The 20,000-nt window shown below is 37.0% G+C and overlaps 1 protein-coding gene across 2 annotated transcripts in view; it reads right to left on the bottom strand.

Annotated features, from left to right (window-relative positions):
• LOC136831376 (uncharacterized) overlaps window positions 1–20,000 on the bottom strand; it is a 1,849,518-nt gene that overhangs the window by 525,681 nt on the left and 1,303,837 nt on the right. For both annotated transcript variants that reach the window (XR_010850855.1, XM_067091727.1), the window contains one exon: window positions 11,621–11,640. Coding sequence is in view for 1 of the 2 variants with exons in the window: in XM_067091727.1 (XP_066947828.1) it covers window positions 11,621–11,640 (20 nt within the window). In the remaining variant the exon portion in view is untranslated. The remainder of the gene's footprint in view (window positions 1–11,620; window positions 11,641–20,000) is intronic.

The raw sequence follows: 20,000 nt of genomic DNA on the forward strand, positions 1-20,000 counted from the left end.
GAGAGAGATCGGTGTTATCTCTGTATACCATGTAAGAGATCCCAGGTTTGACCCTGGGCTAGGGTGGGCGGATGGGGCACGCCCTGTTAAAAAAACTTATAGTGCTCTTTTTTTTTTTTTTACCTGTGCAGTGTACTGTGTACTTGACACATAGACAACTGTGGTGGGCGCAAACCAGGATCAAAGAAAATACTCGAGACTTGCAACTTCATCCCAAGACTTGCAGAGAACCGAGAGGTCAACATTACGGAGAAAGGCTCCTGGAGAAAAAATATAAAAACCTGTGCGCCCGTGCCTCGGCGCTCGTATGCATGCGTGTGTGTATGGTGTTCACCAAAGGAATGCAATTTTCGCGAGGCCTGTTTTCCAGCAAATATTTTGTTATGAATAAAAAGGAAGATTAGAAGAAAAAAGAAATGGAGAGGAACGGGACAAAATATTTTCACGCTAATTAGCAGCAAGACCATGGAAAACCGCCGCTGTCTAGATTAATTCAAGGTCTAAATCACTAAAATCTACATTTGCTTTGTTTATAACTATTGTCCGAAAAAACAAATTAGTTACAGAATGAGAGTGAAATGATTAGCAAAATTATATTCAATACTTGAGATATAATAACTGAAATAAATCAAATAGTAAGACTGGTGGGGGAGGGGGGGGGGAATAAAAAGACCTGAAACGACGGCCCTCTTTTTTAAGAATTGGCTCAACAGTCGAAGAATCTTTTCTTTGCAAACGAATTCCAAAGATTGGAGGACCTTCACTTGATCTGATTTGGAAGAACTTGGCCAAAGCCCAGGAGAGGGATGTCACCATCATTCTGCTCATCGGGGCTAGAGAAATGGGAGCACAGTTAATGACGCCTAACCTAAAATTCAAATTAGGTTGGTCACCGGTCTGTTGGAAAAAGTCTCCATATTACAGGTAGCCGTATTATACCACCATGCTTTAGTAAAACAATTATAGGTCTGCATACCTAGTTTCGATCCCAAAGCGAGTATCGTCGCTATCTACGCTGGGTGACAATTTGGCTTGCCAATTTCTGTGCCGGCTAGTATACAGGAATTGCCTGGACAAGTATAAATACTTTATCGAGCCTCATTTCCTAATAAAAGCTCAAGAAGAGGACAGCCACATCTAATGTGTCACCAAACTTCTAGCTTTCGAGTCGTCTCTTGGCGGCAATGGTTTCAGCATTGAAACTGAAACTGCAGAGCGAAGAAAAAATTTAAAATTATAAAATATAAGCAGTCCTTAAATCTATTCTTCGTACCACAAACACCGACCTAAAACAGCTTAAACGCATGATAACCTTGTAACTCGACCAAAACGGTTAAGTGAAGGGAATTAGAAATTTAGGTCATGAATAGAGGTCGTGACTGCTTCGTGGTGCCAATGAACTGCAGCCAGAGCTATATGTAAAAATGGCATTAGGGCGGGATAGACATCAAAAAGGAAAAACGAGAGATGCTCAGTATCAAAACAACCGCCAAAGACTTTGACTTCAGCAGCACCACACACCAGTAATCATTCGTTCATCATCCCATTACGAAAGCAAAAACGCTGGACGAAACTTGAAGAGAAAATATTATCTTTCCTTGTCGTCAGGACACACACCATTGTGCTAATGACATGGCTAGATTACATCGATTCTCACAAATTACTCTGAGGAATGACAGCTAGGCCTCTGGAAACGTACAGATGCCCCAGTTCCATTTAACATGGCTTAAAATTAAATTTTCTTCGAATTACTTAAGGTCTAGGGACATCTCTTCGTAACCCCAAAACCCGAATGTCTGTGTATATAAGCTTAACCTTAATCAAGAGTCAAGGGTCAAAATGGGAGATGGGAGGACTGGTTCGGAAGTTATTCCAGTAAGAAAGCGAGCCTCCTCATGATAATCATAGCATTTATTCCATTAAGAAAGCGAGCCTCCTCATGATAATCATAGCATTTATTCCATTAAGAAATACTCCAGTAAGAAAGCGAGCCTCCTCATAATCATAGCCTTTATTCCAGTGGGAAAGAGTGCCTCCTCATAATAATCAAAGTCTTTATTCCAGTAAGAAAGCGAGCCTCCTAATGATCATAATAGCCTTTATTTAAATAAGAAAGCGAGCCTCCTCATGATAATCATAACCATTATCCCAGTAGGAAAGCAAGCCTCCTCATGATAATCATAGGCTTTATTCCATTAGGAAAGCGTGCCTCCTCATGATAATCATAGCCTTTATTCCAGTAAGAAAGCGAGCCTCGTCAAGATAGTCATAGCATTTACTCCAGTAAGAAAGTGAGCTTCCTGGTGATAATCATAGTCTTTATTCCAGCAAGAAAGCAAGACTCCTCATGATAATCATAGCCTTTATTCCAGTAGGAAAGCAAGCCTCCTCATGATAATCACAGCCTTTATTCCAGTAAGAAACCAAGCCTCCTCATGATAATCACAGCGTTTATTCCAATGAGAAAGCAAGCCTCCTCAAGATACTCATAGCCTTTATTCCAGTAAGAAAGCGAGCCTCCTCATGATAATCATAGTATTTATTCCAGTAAGAAAGCAAGCCTCCTCATGATAATCACAGCCTTTATTCTAATAAGAAAGCAAGCCTCCTCAAGATAATCATGGCCTTTATTCCAGTAAGAAAGCGAGCCTCCTCATGATTATCACAGCGTTTATTCCAATAAGAAGGCAAGCCTCCTCAAGATAATCACAGCCTTTATTCCAGTAAGAAAGCAAGCCTCCTCATGATTATCACAGCGTTTATTCCAATAAGAAGGCAAGCCTCCTCAAGATAATCATGGCCTTTATTCCAGTAAGAAAGCGAGCCTCCTCATGATAACCACAGCATTTATTCCAATAAGAAAGCAAGCCTCCTCATGATAATCACAGCCTTTACTCCAGAAAGAAAGCGAGCCTCCTCATGATAATCACAGCGTTTATTCCAATAAGAAAGCAAGCCTCCTCAAGATAATCATGGCCTTTATTCCAGTAAGAAAGCGAGCCTCCTCATGATAATCATAGTATTTATTCCAGTAAGAAAGCAAGCCTCCTCAAGATAATCACAGCCTTTAATCCAGTAAGAAAGCAAGCCTCCTCATGATAATCACAGCCTTTATTCCAATAAGAAAGCAAGCCTCCTCAAGATAATCATGGCCTTTATTCCAGTAAGAAAGCGAGCCTCCTCATGATAATCATAGTATTTATTCCAGTAAGAAAGCGAGCCTCCTTATGATAATCATGGTCTTTATTCCAGTAGGAAAGCGAGCCTCCTCATGATAATCACAGTGTTTCTTCCAGTAAGAAAGCGAGCCTCCTCATGATAATCATAGCCTTTATTCCAGTAGGAAACCGAACCTCCTCATGATAATCATGGCCTTTATTCCACTAGGAAAGCGAGCCTCCTCATGATAATCATGGCCTTTATTCCAGTAGGAAAGCGAGCCTCCTCATGATAATCATAGCCTTTATTCCAGTAGGAAACCGAACCTCCTCTTGATAATCATGGCCTTTATTCCACTAGGAAAGCAAGCCTCCTCATGAAAAATCATAGCCTTTATTCCAGTAGGAAAGCGAGCCTCCCCATGATCATCATAGCCTTTATTCCAGCAAGAAAGAGAGCCTCCTAATGATAATCACAACCTTTATTCCAGTAAGAAAGTGAGCCTCCTCATGATAATCATAGCAACTACTCAAGTAAGAAAGCGAGCTTCCTCATAATAATCATAGCCTTTATTCCAGCAAGCAAGTAAGACTCCCCATGATAATCACTGCCTTTATTCCAGTAGGAAAGCAAGCCTCCTCATGATAATCATGGCCTTTATTCCAGTAAGAAAGCGAGCCTCCTCATGATAATCACAGCGTTTATTACAGTAAGAAAGCGAGCCTAAACATGGTAATCATGGCCTTTATTCCAGTAGGAAAGCAACCCTCCTCATGATAATCACAGCATTTATTCCAGTAAGAAAGCGAGCCTCCTCATGATAATCATAGCCTTTATTCCAGCAAGAAAGCAAGCCTCCTCAAGGTAATCATGGCCTTTATTCCAGTAAGAAAGCGAGCCTCCTCATGATAATCATTTATTCCAGTAAGAAAGTGATCCTCCTCATGGTAATCATGGCCTTTATTCCAGTAGGAAAGAGAGCCTTGTCATGATCATCACAGCCTTTGTACCAGTAGGAAAGCGAGCCTCCTTATGATAATCATAGCCCTTATTCCAGTAGGAAAGCGAGCCTCCTTATGATAATCATAGCCCTTATTCCAGTAGGAAAGCGAGCCTCCTTATGATAATCATAGCCCTTATTCCAGTAGGAAAGCGAGCCTCCTTATGATAATCATAGCCCTTATTCCAGTAAGAAAGCGAGGCTCCTCATAATAATCATGGCCTTTATTTCAGTAAGAAAGCGAGCTCCTCATGATAATCATACGGAAGAACTTATTCCAGTAGGAAAGCGAGCCTCCTCATGATAATCATAGCCTTTATTTCAGTAAGAAAGCGATCTTCCTCATGATAATCATAGCATTTATTCCAGGAAGAAAGTGAGCCTTCTCATGATAATGATAGCCTTTATTCCAGCAGGAAAGCGAACCTCCTCATGATAATCATAGCATTTATTCCAGCAAGAAAACGAGCTTCCTCATGATAATCATAGCTTAATCTCAGTAAGAAAGCGAACCTTCTCATGATAATCATAGCATTTATTACAGTAAGAAAGTGAACCTCCCCATGATAGTGATAGCCTTTATTCCAGCAAGAAAGCAAGCCGCCTTATGATAATCATGGCCTTTATTCCAGTAGGAAAGCGAGCCTCCTCACGGCAATCATGGCATTTGTTCCAGCAAGAAAGAGAGCCACCTCATGATAATCATGGCCTTTCTTCCAGTGGGAAAAAGAGCCTCCTCACGATAATCATGGCCTTTATTCCAGTAGGGAAGCGAGACTCCTCATGATAATCATGGCCTTTATTCCAGTGGGAAAAAGAGCCTCCTCATGATAATCATGGCATTTATTCTAATAGGGAAGCGAGCCTCCTCATGATAATCATGGCCTTTATTCCAGTGGTAAAAGAGCCTCCTCACGATAATCATGGCCTTTATTCCAGTAGGGAAGCGAGACTAATAATCATGGCCTTTATTCCAGTGGGAAAAAGAGCCTCCTCATGATTATCATGGCATTTATTCTAATAGGGAAGCGAGCCTCCTCATGATAATCATGGCCTTTATTGCAGTAAGAAAACGAGCCTCCTCATGATAATCATAGCCTTTCTTCCAGTAAGAAAGCCAGCCTCCTCATGATAATCATGGCCTTTTTTTCCAATAATAAAGCGAGCCTCCTCATGATAATCATAGCCTTTACTCCAATAAGAAAGCCAGCCTCCTCATGGTAATCATAGCCTTTAATCCAGTACGAAAGCGAACCTCCTCATGATAATCATAGCCTTTAATCCAGTAGGAAAGCGAGCCTCCTCATGACAATCATTGCCTTTATTTCAGTAGGAAAGCGAGCCTCCTCATGATAATCATGGCCTTTATTCCAGAAGGAAAGTGAGCCTCCTCATGATAATCATGCCTTTATTCCAGTAGGAAAGCGCCTCCTCATGATAATTATAGCCTTGATCCCAGCAGGAAAGCGAGCCTTCTCATTATAATCACAGCCTTTATTCCAGTAAGAAATCGGGCCTCCTCATGACAATCATAGCCTTTAGTCCATTAGGAAGTAAGCCTCCTCATGATAATCATAGCCTTTATTCCAGAAAGAAAGCAAGAAGCAAGCCTCCTCATGATAATAATAACTTTTACTCCAGCAGGAAAGCGAGCCTCCTCGTAATAGTCATAACCTTTATTCCAGTAGGGAAGCAATAAGCAAGACTCCTCATGATGATCATGGCCTTTACTCCAGTACGAAAGCGAGCCTCCTCATGATAATCATAGTCTTTACTCCATTAAGAAAGCCAGCCTCCTGATGATAATCACAGCCTTTATTCCAGTAGGAAAGCGAACCTCCTCATGATAATCATAGTATTTACTCCAGTAAGAAAGCGAGCTCCCTCATGATAAGCATAGCGTTTATTCCAGGAAGAAAGTAAGACTCCTCATGATAATCATGGCCTTTACTGCAGTAGGAAAGCAAGCCTCCTCATGATAATCATAGCCTTTGCTCCAGTAAGAAAGCAAGCCTCCTCATGATAATCATAGCCTTTACTCCAGTAAGAAAGCGAGCCTCCTCATGATAATCAGAGCCTTTATTCCAGTAGGAAAACGAGCCTCCTCATGATAATCGTAGCCTTTACTCCAGTAAAAAAGCAAGCCTCCTCATGATAATCATAGCCTTTGCCCAGTAAGAAAGCAGCCTCCTCATGATAATCATAGCCTTTATTCCAGTAGGAAAACGAGCCTCCTCATGATAATCAGCCTTTACTCCAGTAAAAAAGCAAGCCTCCTCATGATAATCATAGCCTTTGCTCCAGTAAGAAAGCAAGCCTCCTCATGATAATCTCAGCCTTACTCAGTAAGAAAGCAAGCCTTTACATGATAATCGTAGCCTTTACTCCAGTAAAAAAGCAAGCCTCCTCATGATAATCATAGCCTTTGCTCCAGTAAGAAAGCAAGCCTCCTCATGATAATCTCAGCCTTTACTCCAGTAAGAAAGCAAGCCTCCTCATGATAATCATAGCCTTTACTCCAGTAAGAAAGCAAGCCTCCTCATGATAATCATAGCCTTTACTCCAGTAAAAAAGCAAGCCTCCTCATGATAATCATAGCCTTTGCTCCAGTAAGAAAGCAAGCCTCCTCATGATAATCATAGCCTTTGCTCCAGTAAGAAAGCAAGCCTCCTCATGATAATCATAGCCTTTACTCCAGTAAGAAAGCAAGCCTCCTCATGATAATCTCAGCCTTTACTCCAGTAAGAAAGCGAGCCTCCTCATGATAATCATAGCCTTTATTCCAGTAGGAAAGCGAGCCTCCTCATGATAATCATAGCTTTTACTCCAGTAAGAAAGCGAGCCTCCTCATGATAATCGTAGCCTTTACTCCAGTAAAAAAGCGAGCCTACTCATGATAATCATGGCCTAAGTTCAAAATGTTACTGTTAACGTTAAAATTTAAACCTGCAGCCCGCGGAAGCCGGTGACAACGACGTCGGCGGCATCACAGTAGCTTCACTGGACATTCTTTCGGTGGGGTGAAAATGTCAACTGACAAAACCATCGAAAAACTACTGAGGAAAATTAAACCAGAAGTCTGACTGTAATGAGGATGCTACTTTCATTAAGATACGACCTAGATAGTCTGAGAGTTTATTAGACTGAATGAACATACTTCTCCCATGCACATTTTTAAGAAAATTTACCAACAATGAATAAGGAATGGGTTTCAAGACTGTCAGAAATGATAACGTGACAAAAACGTTTCCCCCCCTCTACAGACTCTTGTGTTACATGTACATAGCCTAATAGTTGAATATACTAGAAATGTGTTGAGTGTTGGGAGAAGTCGCAATGATATAGAAAACGTCGGCGGAAACAGACATACACACAAATTATTATATATGTATATATTGTATGTGCATTATAAGCACAGCTAGAGGGAGCTGCCAGTGTACAAATATACATCAACAGCTATACAAATAGAGCTTTCCATCGCCTTCAATTGCAGACTCACAATTATAAAATTAAATTTAAATATCCTCTAAGTGCGACCAGTCCAATGCAGCAACGCAAGGAGAAAGAATGACATGAGGAACAGACCTAAACACCTCGATCATCGTCGTGCAAGTTGGGCGTCACAGAACCATGCATACCCTGTAGAAGCCCCAGTCTTAAGGGTCAATCGGTTTGATTAATCTTTCATACCATTCGCTTTACAAATGAGGTATTATCATCTTGTTGAATCTCCTGAATCATTCAGTCTCACCTCTTCCAAGAAACGGCCTATCAACATTTATGAGTGAATTACTTAAACTTTTCTCGCGGGACGGGGCTTCTTGTGGGCAGCCCTGCCCAACTCGGTCTATAATCAATTAAAAAAAAATCAAGTCGATCAGTTTTAAATCTTCTGGTGGCTGCAAATCCTCCTTTCGCTATCGCGCAGGAAAGAGTTCGACTGTTTTTCAGCCGGTGTAGTCATTAGTTTTCGATAAATATTCATATGCTAGAATACGCTGCCCGGTATTATATTTTCAAATGAAAATCCTATTACCGAGGAAATAAACAAGAGAAGGCAATACCCCATTCTATTCTCCCCCCACGTCTCCCGCTCTTTTACATACGTGCTTGGCCATACACCCATACACATATGTTCACGCAAGCTCAAACACACAAACAAAAGTGTGCGTACAAAAGTGCGTGCGCACACACATATATGTATATATGTATGTATGTATGTATGTATGTATGTATGTATGTATGTATATATATATATATATATATATATATATATATATATATATATATATATATATATATATATATATATATACATATACACACTGTATATATATATATATGACAAATGGTCACGGTATCGAGAGGCCTAGAGGTTGCAATTCCTGGATAAGGATTTGACAGATCATAGAATGTTACGTCAGATCCAACTGCGCCACTCTCAGCCTAAGTAGTAAATTGTATACCTTTAAGTTAGTCGACTGTAGTGAATGAAAGAAAGCAAGGGCTAACGTCACCCCATAATGATTGCTTAAAACGGGATGGCAGTACTGGATGGATCCACCCATTTTTAAGGGAAAGGCATAAGGTGACAAATGTGTATGTGTGTATGTATGTGTATATATATATATATATATATATATATATATATATATATATATATATATATATATATATATATATATATATAAAGAATATGGCCACGAAGAAACTGAAATAAAAGAGTGCAAGATCTTTCGCTTTTCCTCTAAGGCATCATCTAGCAATTTATTTTATGTTAGTAAACTCACCCTCTATATCCTGGGTTACATATTCTTAGAGAACTTGGGTGCATAAAGAAGAGTATACATATTTGAAAAACATTAATTAGTCCCTATGTGATGCTTTTAATAATTTACAATTAGGAGGTAATCCCTGTATCAGGTAGTCAATCATCTTAAAAGGAGCATAAAATAACTTTGGAAGACAAAAAATCTTTAACTGGTTCACCGATGTATATTGGTCCTTCATTACCTCATTTATGTGGTTTAATTAAAACCAACAATCCAGGTAATACAATAGGACCTATTAAATAGTGCAACTGGAACCAACGGCGTGAGACGCGGAGGGCTTCAGTGAAATTCCGCCACTCACGTCTTTCCTGTGCTTGGTGTTCCACAAACCTCTGCTCATCTCCGGCCTTCTTTCTTATAGTTCTCATCCAAAAAGGTCTGGGTCTTCCAACTACTCTGGTGCCCTCAGGAGCCTATTTGACAATATCATGTACTATTTTCCCAAGGTGGTACGAAAAATAACAATGAATTATCAAAATATCTCGTGAAATTAATTGCTCCCATTTAAGGGTCCATTTATTCTTCATAAAACAAAACAATCAGCGGATAAATGTGATAAATGCGAAAATATCAACATACTGGCCTCCTACAGATTAGTTAGTTTTGAGGTTACCTCATTATCCACCAAAGTAGTTGTTGATGAGTCATTGGATTACTTGGCTTGTACCTTAGAGTCCTATGAGTTACTATTACAACCAATAGTATTTTTTAAATTTATTGGCTTATGTCGTAAAATATATTTATTTTATAAAGAATGAAGATTCTATGAAAATGGGTTGTATCCACCGCTGGCAAATTATATTTATGCAGACTTTACAGATAATTCTAATTTGGTCGCCTAAAATGTCTTATTATATGTATGTAGACAATGTACTCGAAATTTAAAATTAAAATGACGACCTTAGGGGTTTTCTTACTATCGTTCGTTCCTTGGTCCCTTTCATAAAATTTGCACTACAGAAATAAGAAAATAACAGTACCCTTTTCTCGTATGTTTTAGACGTCAGACGAGCTGACAGATTTAAATTTTCTATATACAGAAAGTCTAAAAATAACTTACCATTCTAAAAACGTAAAATCACCTGTACTTTTCTGTGGGTACCTGAGCACTCTAAAAAGATGTAACCCATAATACATAAAGGATAATTTTACTAAAAGAGGAAAGAAATTGTAATAATCTAGGCTATACGATATCTTTTCTAGAAAATCTATGGATACAGCAAAGAGCATTCCATACTGAAAGAGGAAAAGAGTCAAAAAATAACATACCATGTCTTTCTTCTCATGAAAGCTATCGTCCAATGCATTTTTTTAAATATAAGTATAGGGGTAGCGTTTTAAAGATACGAGCACGTTGAAAAATATAATCAAGACAGCCCTAGAAAAAAGTAACATGATATACAATATCCCAGGCTTAGAATGCCATTTATTTTATTTGGACCAAACATCTGAAAAACCAGCGAAACGGGGTAGAAAAGCTGTCTCTTAAGGCCTTGCAAATAATTCCTTGGGGGCCAATGGCTAAACTCAGGCGATAAAATTAATTGAGCAAAGGCGGAGTACAAAAGGGCGTAAGCTTAACCTCTGGTCTGTCTTCCACTGACACTGAATTATCTCCTTTTCCTTATTACAGATTTATCTGTCACCAAGAAGTTGGCCTCATGGGAAACGCATGTCTGGTATAAATTCGGTGTATCTGTGAGTCTAACGATGTCAACAAGAGAGTATCACTTCCAATCAAGTTTTTCACTTTTTCCTTCCGTGCCATATGCCCATTGGCCCCAACCCGAGCGGCATTAATCTGTAGGCCCTTATGTTCAAGGAGCCGACAGAATGCTCTCTGTGACCCAACTCTAATTCACACTTGGCATAATCTCATATATTACACCACATCAGCCATTTAATATTAAATTCACTTTACTTAAACTAAATGCATACGTTCGAATTCTGAAAATGTGTGTATGTATATAAGTATATATACAGTGTATATATATATATATATATATATATATATATATATATATATATATATATATATATATATATATAGATTAAAAAAGCATTCAAGAAAACTCAACTGGACAGGGTGTGGTAATAAAACAGCGTTTCTCAATCATAAATCATAATCAATATCGAAAAACGCATTAAGAAAAACTGTTCTAATCCAGTAATTCAGTTAGTTTACAGAATCAAGCTAATTGACTTAAGTAAAAGCTCTCTTACATTTGCGAAAACTGACAGAAAAATGTCTTTACGGTAAAGGTGAAAAAAAGTAAAACGGTTATCAGGCAATTACCAATGGACACAAGAATCTTGAGAAAATAAACAAATCGGTAAAGACTGAACGGTGAAGGATGGAATCTTGAGAAATTTATGGGCAAATCAAAGGAAATCAGCAACCACCAATAGTAGCAGAACCCACTGGATTTAATGACTGCGTCTTTTGAACACTGCTGGTGTAGCCATTACACTCAATGACACGTTTCCGTCTAAGACACACAAAAGATTTACCATCTAAGACACACAAAAGATTTAAAGTTGAGATTTTGGCATTTTGCCATAAAGCACGTTTGCGTCTTTGGTAACCTAGCAAGGTCACTTACACCGGGGGTAAGTCAAAGGTCCTTACCTGTCCAAAATGACCAAGTTCTGAAAAAAAAGAAAGAAGAAATAATAGTAAAAATATTAATCTAGTTCATAATACAAAATATATAAGCATCCTTTCATTGAAATTTTATATTATGTAGTAAGTATACAGATTAACTGAAGCTAAAATTGAACTGGGAAAATATCACTGCAAAACTGAAAACCAAAAGAAGATTAATCCAGAAACAGTGAGGAACCCAAAAATGATAAAAGAGCTTTGGAGGAATACACGATATAGAGGATGAAACGTAGTAATACAGTTATGAGAGAGAGAGAGAGAGAGAGAGAGAGAGAGAGAGAGAGAGAGAGAGAGAGAGAGAGAGAGTTATAACTTTTGTTTTCTGTTATTTGCTTCTCAGACCGATATTTCAAAATAATCGTCATTCTTATTAAACCCGCCCTCATTCTCTCTCTTTTAAGATGATGTCTTCAAAAAGTCCTTGAATATTTTCCGAGAATTTAGTCTTGTATTTTATTTCTTTTCTCCTTTTACTCTCATTCTTTTCTTGCTTTTTCCTTCCCTGTCTTTCAGGTACTTTCTTCGCTAATTCGGTGTTTAAACGATCATTTATTTTTTTCAACATTCTTTTACTGTTGCTCCATCACCTCTCTCTCTCTTTCTCTCTCTCTCTTTGTGTGCATGTGTGTGTATGTATCTATATAAGTATATATATATATATATATATATATATATATATATATATATATATATATATATATATATATATATATACACAGTGAGAGAGAGAGAGAGAGAGAGAGAGAGAGAGAGAGAGAGAGAGAGAGAGATAAATGATAGAGAGCAGAGCAACGGTAAGAAAGTATTGAAAAAAGTGAATGGTCTATTAAACACCGAATTAACGAAGAAAACACCTTAAAGACCAGGAAAGACAATAGCGAGAGAAAAAATGAGAGTAAAAGGAGAAAAGAAATAAAATACAAGAATAAATTCCCGGAAAATATTCAAGGACATTTTGAAGACATCATCTTAAATGAGAGAGAAGGAGGGCGAAGTTTAATGGGAATGATGATTTGGAAATATCGGCCTGAGAAGTATAGCAGTTAGGAAAAAAAAAAAAAAAAAAATAGACCACGAGAAGATGCGGAGGAAGGATGAGTAATACTTTGAGTCGAAGGGAATAGAATATTAGAATGTAGGAATCGAAATAGGGAAACAGATTAATATACAAGGGTGATCAAGTCTTGACCATCAAGACGGACGCGTAGGTAGGTGACAGAAAGCAAGATAAAGATGCTATCATTCGAAAATAATAAAAAAAGGCAAAATAGATTTGGTTTCTCAAAAACCGAGGAAGAATCTGAGAATCAATTGAGACAGGGAAAAAAGCCTTGATAATGAGAGGGTTCAGAGCGAAAGGAAAGGAGCGAGGATACTCACAAAAAATCGGAAAAAATACTCGAGGAGGCTTGAAAAATAAAAAGAGCAAGATAGGATGGAATTGTTCGGAAGACTCCAGAGATGAGATGAAATGAACCAAGTGTGGAAGGAGAATGATCGATGCGTCAGTCAGACTTATCCAAGGGAAGGAAAGACCTCAATTGAGCAAACGAGATTCTTAGCAAAGGAAATCAATCTTTCTACTGAAAGCATACTTTTCAAACACTCCAGTCCCTTCCCAGTGACAGGGTACGATTAAAGGAACGAGTTTTTAAAACATGAAAACACCATTTTACTGAATTTCTACTTCTCAAACATCTCAAAATAAACCATTTGGTAGGATGGGTAGAATGAAAAGATCTATAGAAAATCTGAAGAACAGAAAGGACTAACGGTTTTATTTGCCCATATTCAACTGAACCCGGCTGAAAGCTTATTTTGGCTCGTACGAGTGAACAGACAAAACTATAGTTACATCTGCGTTCATGCTCATAGTTGCATACACAGAGGTACGCACAATAAATGAACAGATAAATAAATAAATAAAACAAAATTGACAAAAATGTAGTATTCCTTATTTCATACTAATTTAGAGATATCTTTTTAATGCAACTGTCCTTTAGACGCCACTCAAAGTTCAAAACAGTTTCTACTAAAAACTGAGATCGCTGAAGCTATCTACGCATCTCACAGTTCGATATAAACGTAGATTTCAATAATTTGGAGTTCGATATTAATCTACTAGTCCACTTTAATACGGGATTTTTAGAAAGAGGAAACATCATCTAGTCTTCTGTTTCAGTTTAAAATTGAATTTTAGAAAAAGTAACAAACGACTGATCTAGTGTACCATAAATAATTAGTTTTTCTAAAAAAAAATAAGGAGCAAATAAACCTCATAGAACTATATAAAGGTGATTTTTAAAATCACATAAATGAAGGTTAAGAAATACGACGTATTAAATAACCTAATCAGTATAAAATACCCTGTTCAGAGAGCGGTAAAAATAAACAAAACTAGTACAAAAAACTGGACACAAATTCCTAGTCAGAGAGTAACGGATAATTCACATTTATGAGGTAGTTAAGTGTCTTAAAAAAATGAGGAATTTTAGAATATGGAGCTCGATAAAAATCTCAAAGGTCACAGTAAATTGAAACGAATCTTTTAGTTGGCAAAAATTGAATTTGAAGCTCATTAGGAATCTCAACCCGATAAAAAATGGGAATCTTTTTTTTTTAGGTAGCAGAGAATCTCCTAGGTCACTATAAATTGTGGTATTTGGGGGTACCTGCAAACCTCCTAGGGGATTTTAGACTTGAAAGGCGGAAATAATAAAGTAAAATAGTAAAAAACAAGCTAGTTATCTCCTTGTCAAGAATACAAAGGAGAAAAGGGGGACTTTAGGAATCAGGAGCTGGCCACGACTCTTCCATTCAGAAGGAAACTGAGATTTTTGGAGCTAGCCACGTATTTCCCTTTTCACAACAAAAAGTGAATTTTAGAGTGAGGAGCAGCAAAGTTAATTACTACACGGGAGGACTACTGAGTTTCCTAGTGTTTGATTGCAACCCGTTAATCAATCGGTAAATAAAATACTTTTAATCAGTGGATGTTCCGTCAATCAGCGACTGTGTTCATCAAAACTGAATGAAATGCAATGTTTACAAAAGCCTTAATGAACACATTAAACGCTGCGTTAATCAAAAGTAACTACCGTGGACTAACTAGTTAGCTGTTACCAGCTAACTAGTTAATCGTCAAAATAAGGCATTATTGCATGTTTATAATCGTATTTGACTCAGGAAATTAAATACTATCATTTTCGTAATTAGTGATAGTCTACGATCCAATAATATCTCACTTTAATTTTTCCAGTCTGTATTGCTTTTTATAAGCAAATCTCTATTTGTTAATAAACTTTTCTCTGTCTCATTTTTCTCTCTCCGTCTTCAATGTATTCATGTGCGTAGGTTCCTGTTCTGCAGAATCTTGTTCTGCAAGTTAATAGTATTATTGCTATGCAGTATACAGCAATGTTTTCATGTATTTTTTACAATAATAATAATAATAATAATAATAATAATAATAATAATAATAATAATAATAATAATAATAATAATAATAATACACTGAGAGAGAGAGAGAGAGAGAGAGAGAGAGAGAGAGAGAGAGAGAGAGAGAGAGAGAGAGAGAGAAACTCTTGTACCCAACAATAACAACAAGACTCCAAAAGTGAAGTTTAAGGTAAACGAACCTTCGGATCCATGGCCACTAACGAGCACGAACACACACACACACACACACACACACACATACATACATACAAACACACTGGACGTCGAGTGAGTTGAGGATCTGAACAAGTCGTCTAAGACAGCTCAGGCTCGAAAATGTGGACTCAAAAGTCTTTGAAGAAGTCAAAGAAGAAGTCGAGACTTTCTTAAGAAAAACCTACTCCGCCTGATCCAGGAACCATTAGGTGCTTCTTGGAAATTCCTTAGAGAAGGAGAGGTCCTACCTCCTCGTTATCCCCGTCTTCGCATAGGGCCGGCATTATTAAAATTCAAACTTCAAAATACATTCTCATTTCCCTTCCGCACAAATCCTGCGATCAATAAAGGCAAAAGGAGAAGGACGTCTAATTGGCTCCTCAGAGGACGTCCTGAAGAAAAGAGAAGCTTGGGTGGGTGAGAGGCACCGCCCCCACCCCCTAATCCAGCTTGGTCACTTGTTCAACAACAGTGGAGGAGGATAGGTTCAGCTGAGTCAACAACAGTAAATAACTGAGGGACATAAGGGAACAGACCAAGAAAGAGAAGGCATCAACACGAAACGAGGTCATGAGGAAGGGTCAACATAAGCAGGTAGAAGGGCAAAAACGAAAACGCAAGTAAACTTCCTTCCTTTGAGAGAGAGAGAGAGAGAGAGAGAGAGAGAGAGAGAGAGAGAGAGAGAGAGAGAGAGAGAGAGATTGGCGGGGGATCAGGGATCTTAGCATATTATAAGAACACATCACATAATTTAACACAACATATGACTACAGTATATGTTGGAAACTATATTACAACACCCTCAAGTACTCAAGTCTTTCAACAAGATAATAAGAGAGAGAGAGAGAGAGAGAGAGAGAGAGAGAGAGAGAGAGAGAGAGAGAGAGAGAGAGAGAGAGAGGCAAACCACAAACATTCAAGGAAAATAAAAAATAAATCATCAGAGGTGAAACTAAAAAATAAAGATGAAAAACTCAAGACCTTGGCTTGGCGTTCCTGGAACCGCGACTTCTGATGTCCTTTGAACAAAAACATTAAAAAAGAAAAGAATCGAAATGTAAAGAAGTAAGGAAACCAATGAATTAAAAAAAAATTAGATATCTGATTCATTAAGACGAAAGACAATGAGAAGAGACTGCCGGGAAAAATAGAATATTGTGTTCAACTTTATACTAAGAAAATAAATTATGCCAATCAGAAACCATTTGCAGAAAATCTTTGATGAAAATAGTGGACATAAGATTGAAATGTTTAACTATCTGTGTGAATATTGTATATACTGGTGTTTCTTATCACATACATAGAGACACACAACACATACACATACACGCGCTTTTCGTCCTTTCCACAGATTTCATCTAAAAGTGGTAAGAAATGATGGGGGCTTTAACTAGAATAATAACAAAAGCTTGGGAGACTTAGAATATGCAGATGATGCTGTTTTAATGAGCACAACAGCACACGATTTACCAAACTTCATTAATAGAAAGCACTATGTATCTAAAAACATGGGACTCAAAAAAAAAAAAAAACAGAAGTTAAGAATACAGAATACGTACAAAGGATGAAATAACATTAGATGGAGAAAGGATCAACGAGTGAATCTTCCAAATATTTTGTAACGAAATGATATCCAGTACAGGTTTTTGAGTTGAAATTTATTAAAAGACTAATAAAAAGCAGGTAAAATAAGATTTGGAACTGCATACCAAAGTTAGACTACAGTACATGTCTGTTACAATACCTACTACATATACCTACACATATATATATATATATATATATATATATATATATATATATATATATATATATATGTATGTATATATGTATGTATGTATGTATTAACTTTTGCATAGTAAATCAGGGATCGAAGTCGACAATTTACACGTTACGAGTGAAGCATAAAATAAATTAGGATAATATAAAAAAGAAAAAGGCTAAAAAAGGGAGAGTTTTGCAAGGGTAAACATCCATTTAACTTTCATGAGAGAAGGGAATTACAGGAGTTACCCTGAGAAGGTTGAGAAATCAACAGGGATACAGTTCACGGTTAACACAGTCATGTAATACAATATAGTGAAGTGAGATCAAAACTAAAATTAAGATTTTAATTCATCATCGTCATTACTATTACCATCCATCCATCCAAACTTCATGAAAAAAACATAGGTCTTCGACAAGGGATTATTTAGCAAATTACTCAGACGGCATGCGAGTGTGCTGCTGCCATTTTGAAATAGGAATGCACTAAGAAGCAGCATGCGGGTTCAGCCAAACAACTTTTTGAAATATCTTCCGGATGTACAGAAAGAATGAATGACATCGTATGGACTTGACCGAATAGAGAACCTCCGATGAACTTCGATGATACTGGTAACGTTAAAACACAACAGGTAGATAACATAGTATGAGGTAACAATGAGACGTGGAACTTATAAAGTATGAGGGGATACCGACATTCAAATGTATGGTGAATGTGGCCGTTAAAAATAAGTCCTGCGAGGTAATGCTGGGAATTTGAACTGAACTGTCCATCATTTGAATATTTAAGGAAAGCATTATCTGAAGGACAAAAAGCAATCAACTATAGTTTATTACCATTAAGACTGGATTTTTGAGCTCATGCGTTTGCTTCATTTCACCTTCTAAATCTATCGAATTTGACTTGTATTTCAGACATGAAAGTTTAACTTATTTTGATTATTACTTAAAACAGCATTAGGGATTAAATTTACTTTTTATAGCCAATAACATACTAATTTTCACCACCATTATCAGTAAATAATAACACTTCCAGGAACTTAGTATCTATACAAGTAATTATTTTTCAATCGCACAAAAGAGGACAATTTGAAATACAACAAAGATGATTTAAAAATTCTTAGTATGAACAACGATATAAATATCGAACAATAAATTCATTAAAAAATCGATCTACAGTACATGACTTCACATCCAATCTTACTGCCTACGTACATTTATGAAAAAATAGCCTCGTATAAAGAAATAAAATAATATCATTTCCATTTGGAATACAAATGATTTGATAATTATGAGAAAGTTTTCAGTAATTAGCAAAGATAACACTATTAACGAATATTGAATCATACCTTCCAAAATCCAGTAAAAATAATATATACATATATAAACATACATATATAATGTATGTGTATATATATGTATAAATACATACATACATAAAAACATACAATATATATATGTATACATATATATATATATATATATATATATATATATATATATATATATATATATATATATATATATATATACATACATATATATATATATATATATATATTCAATATATATCAAAATATAAAAATCATATTTATTCAACTAAATCAAAAGTAAAAATCATATTTCAACTGGTGATGAACCACGTTGACAAAAACATCACCAGACACTTTATACAACTACATAGAAGGCTCATCAGCATCATGTCGACACCCTTATATATACACTGTACAGTGCATTCACTCATCTTGCAAGCTTTCTAGCGCTTCCTGAATATTGAATCACTTCCTTTCACCATCCATATTGCGATTTATGGGCACTCCTCTCCTCCTTTCTCCTACCACTTCTTTCTAAACTAGACACCCTTTTCTAACAATCAATCGTTTTCTCTTCTATTACGAAGGCAAACCTAGGAGATATTTGAAAATTAATTTACCTGCCATATGCTGTTTGCTCTCAACTATTCGAACCTTTTATTTTCAAAGCGTGAATTTTCCCTGGCTGTTGCAAAAACAAGCATTAAGCAATGAGTAGTGGATGTAGCAATGCACCCTTACAACAGAATCTACTGGAAAAAGCTCACATTAAGGCATATATATTGTATAACTGCAAAGTACAACTATAGCTCATGTGAGTATATACCTAAAAATCTGGACACGTGTTTGCGTGTACTGTAATCAACATACACATGAGCCATTTACCTGATTATAAATCATCAGAAATTCAAGATAACTGTGCTAGTGCAAATCTTTAACGAGCAATCTCCCAAACAAAATCACCTAAAACGAAACTGATCATAGAGCAAAAATCATGGATATGCATAAACTTAAAAGATAAAATGAGATTAAAATAGAGAAAACATAAAAAGAAAATATATAAAAGCACGTACCAAATGAAAAAATTAGCCACCACCCCACAAGAACCATTCCCAAATGTATAAAAAAATTAGCATAACAAGTCATCCGCAATATAAAAAAATACTGAGTAAAAAAAAAAAATAAAACAGTAAATGTGGAGGATAAGAAACGTAATGTAAATCAACACCATCCAAGCCCCAGCCACGAAAACGAGAAGACCGTCGTCTGCTTTAGTCCTTGCAGTTGAGGAAGTGAAAATTCCCTGTTCTTGGCCCTTTGGGAAAACAAAATACATGTGCCCCCTTTTACAATGCATGGAGGTGCCACATACATGCTGAGCACAGTGTCGACACCATCATTTAGGAGAAGAATTTAGTAGGGCTTATCATTCGAGATGAAAGGGGGAATACTGAGGCAGGAGAAAATACTGGGAAAATCAGACGAGGAAAGAAATGAGAGCGAAGGTGAATTAAGGGGGAAACACGACTTTGTGGCGGCGACATCTAGACGCAATTTTATGATGCGCAGCAGCTAGCTGTCCCTGCATCACGAGTGACACATACATATACAGT

The sequence above is a fragment of the Macrobrachium rosenbergii genome, chromosome 48, assembly GCF_040412425.1.
Source record: "Macrobrachium rosenbergii isolate ZJJX-2024 chromosome 48, ASM4041242v1, whole genome shotgun sequence".
Lineage (NCBI taxonomy): Eukaryota > Metazoa > Arthropoda > Malacostraca > Decapoda > Palaemonidae > Macrobrachium > Macrobrachium rosenbergii.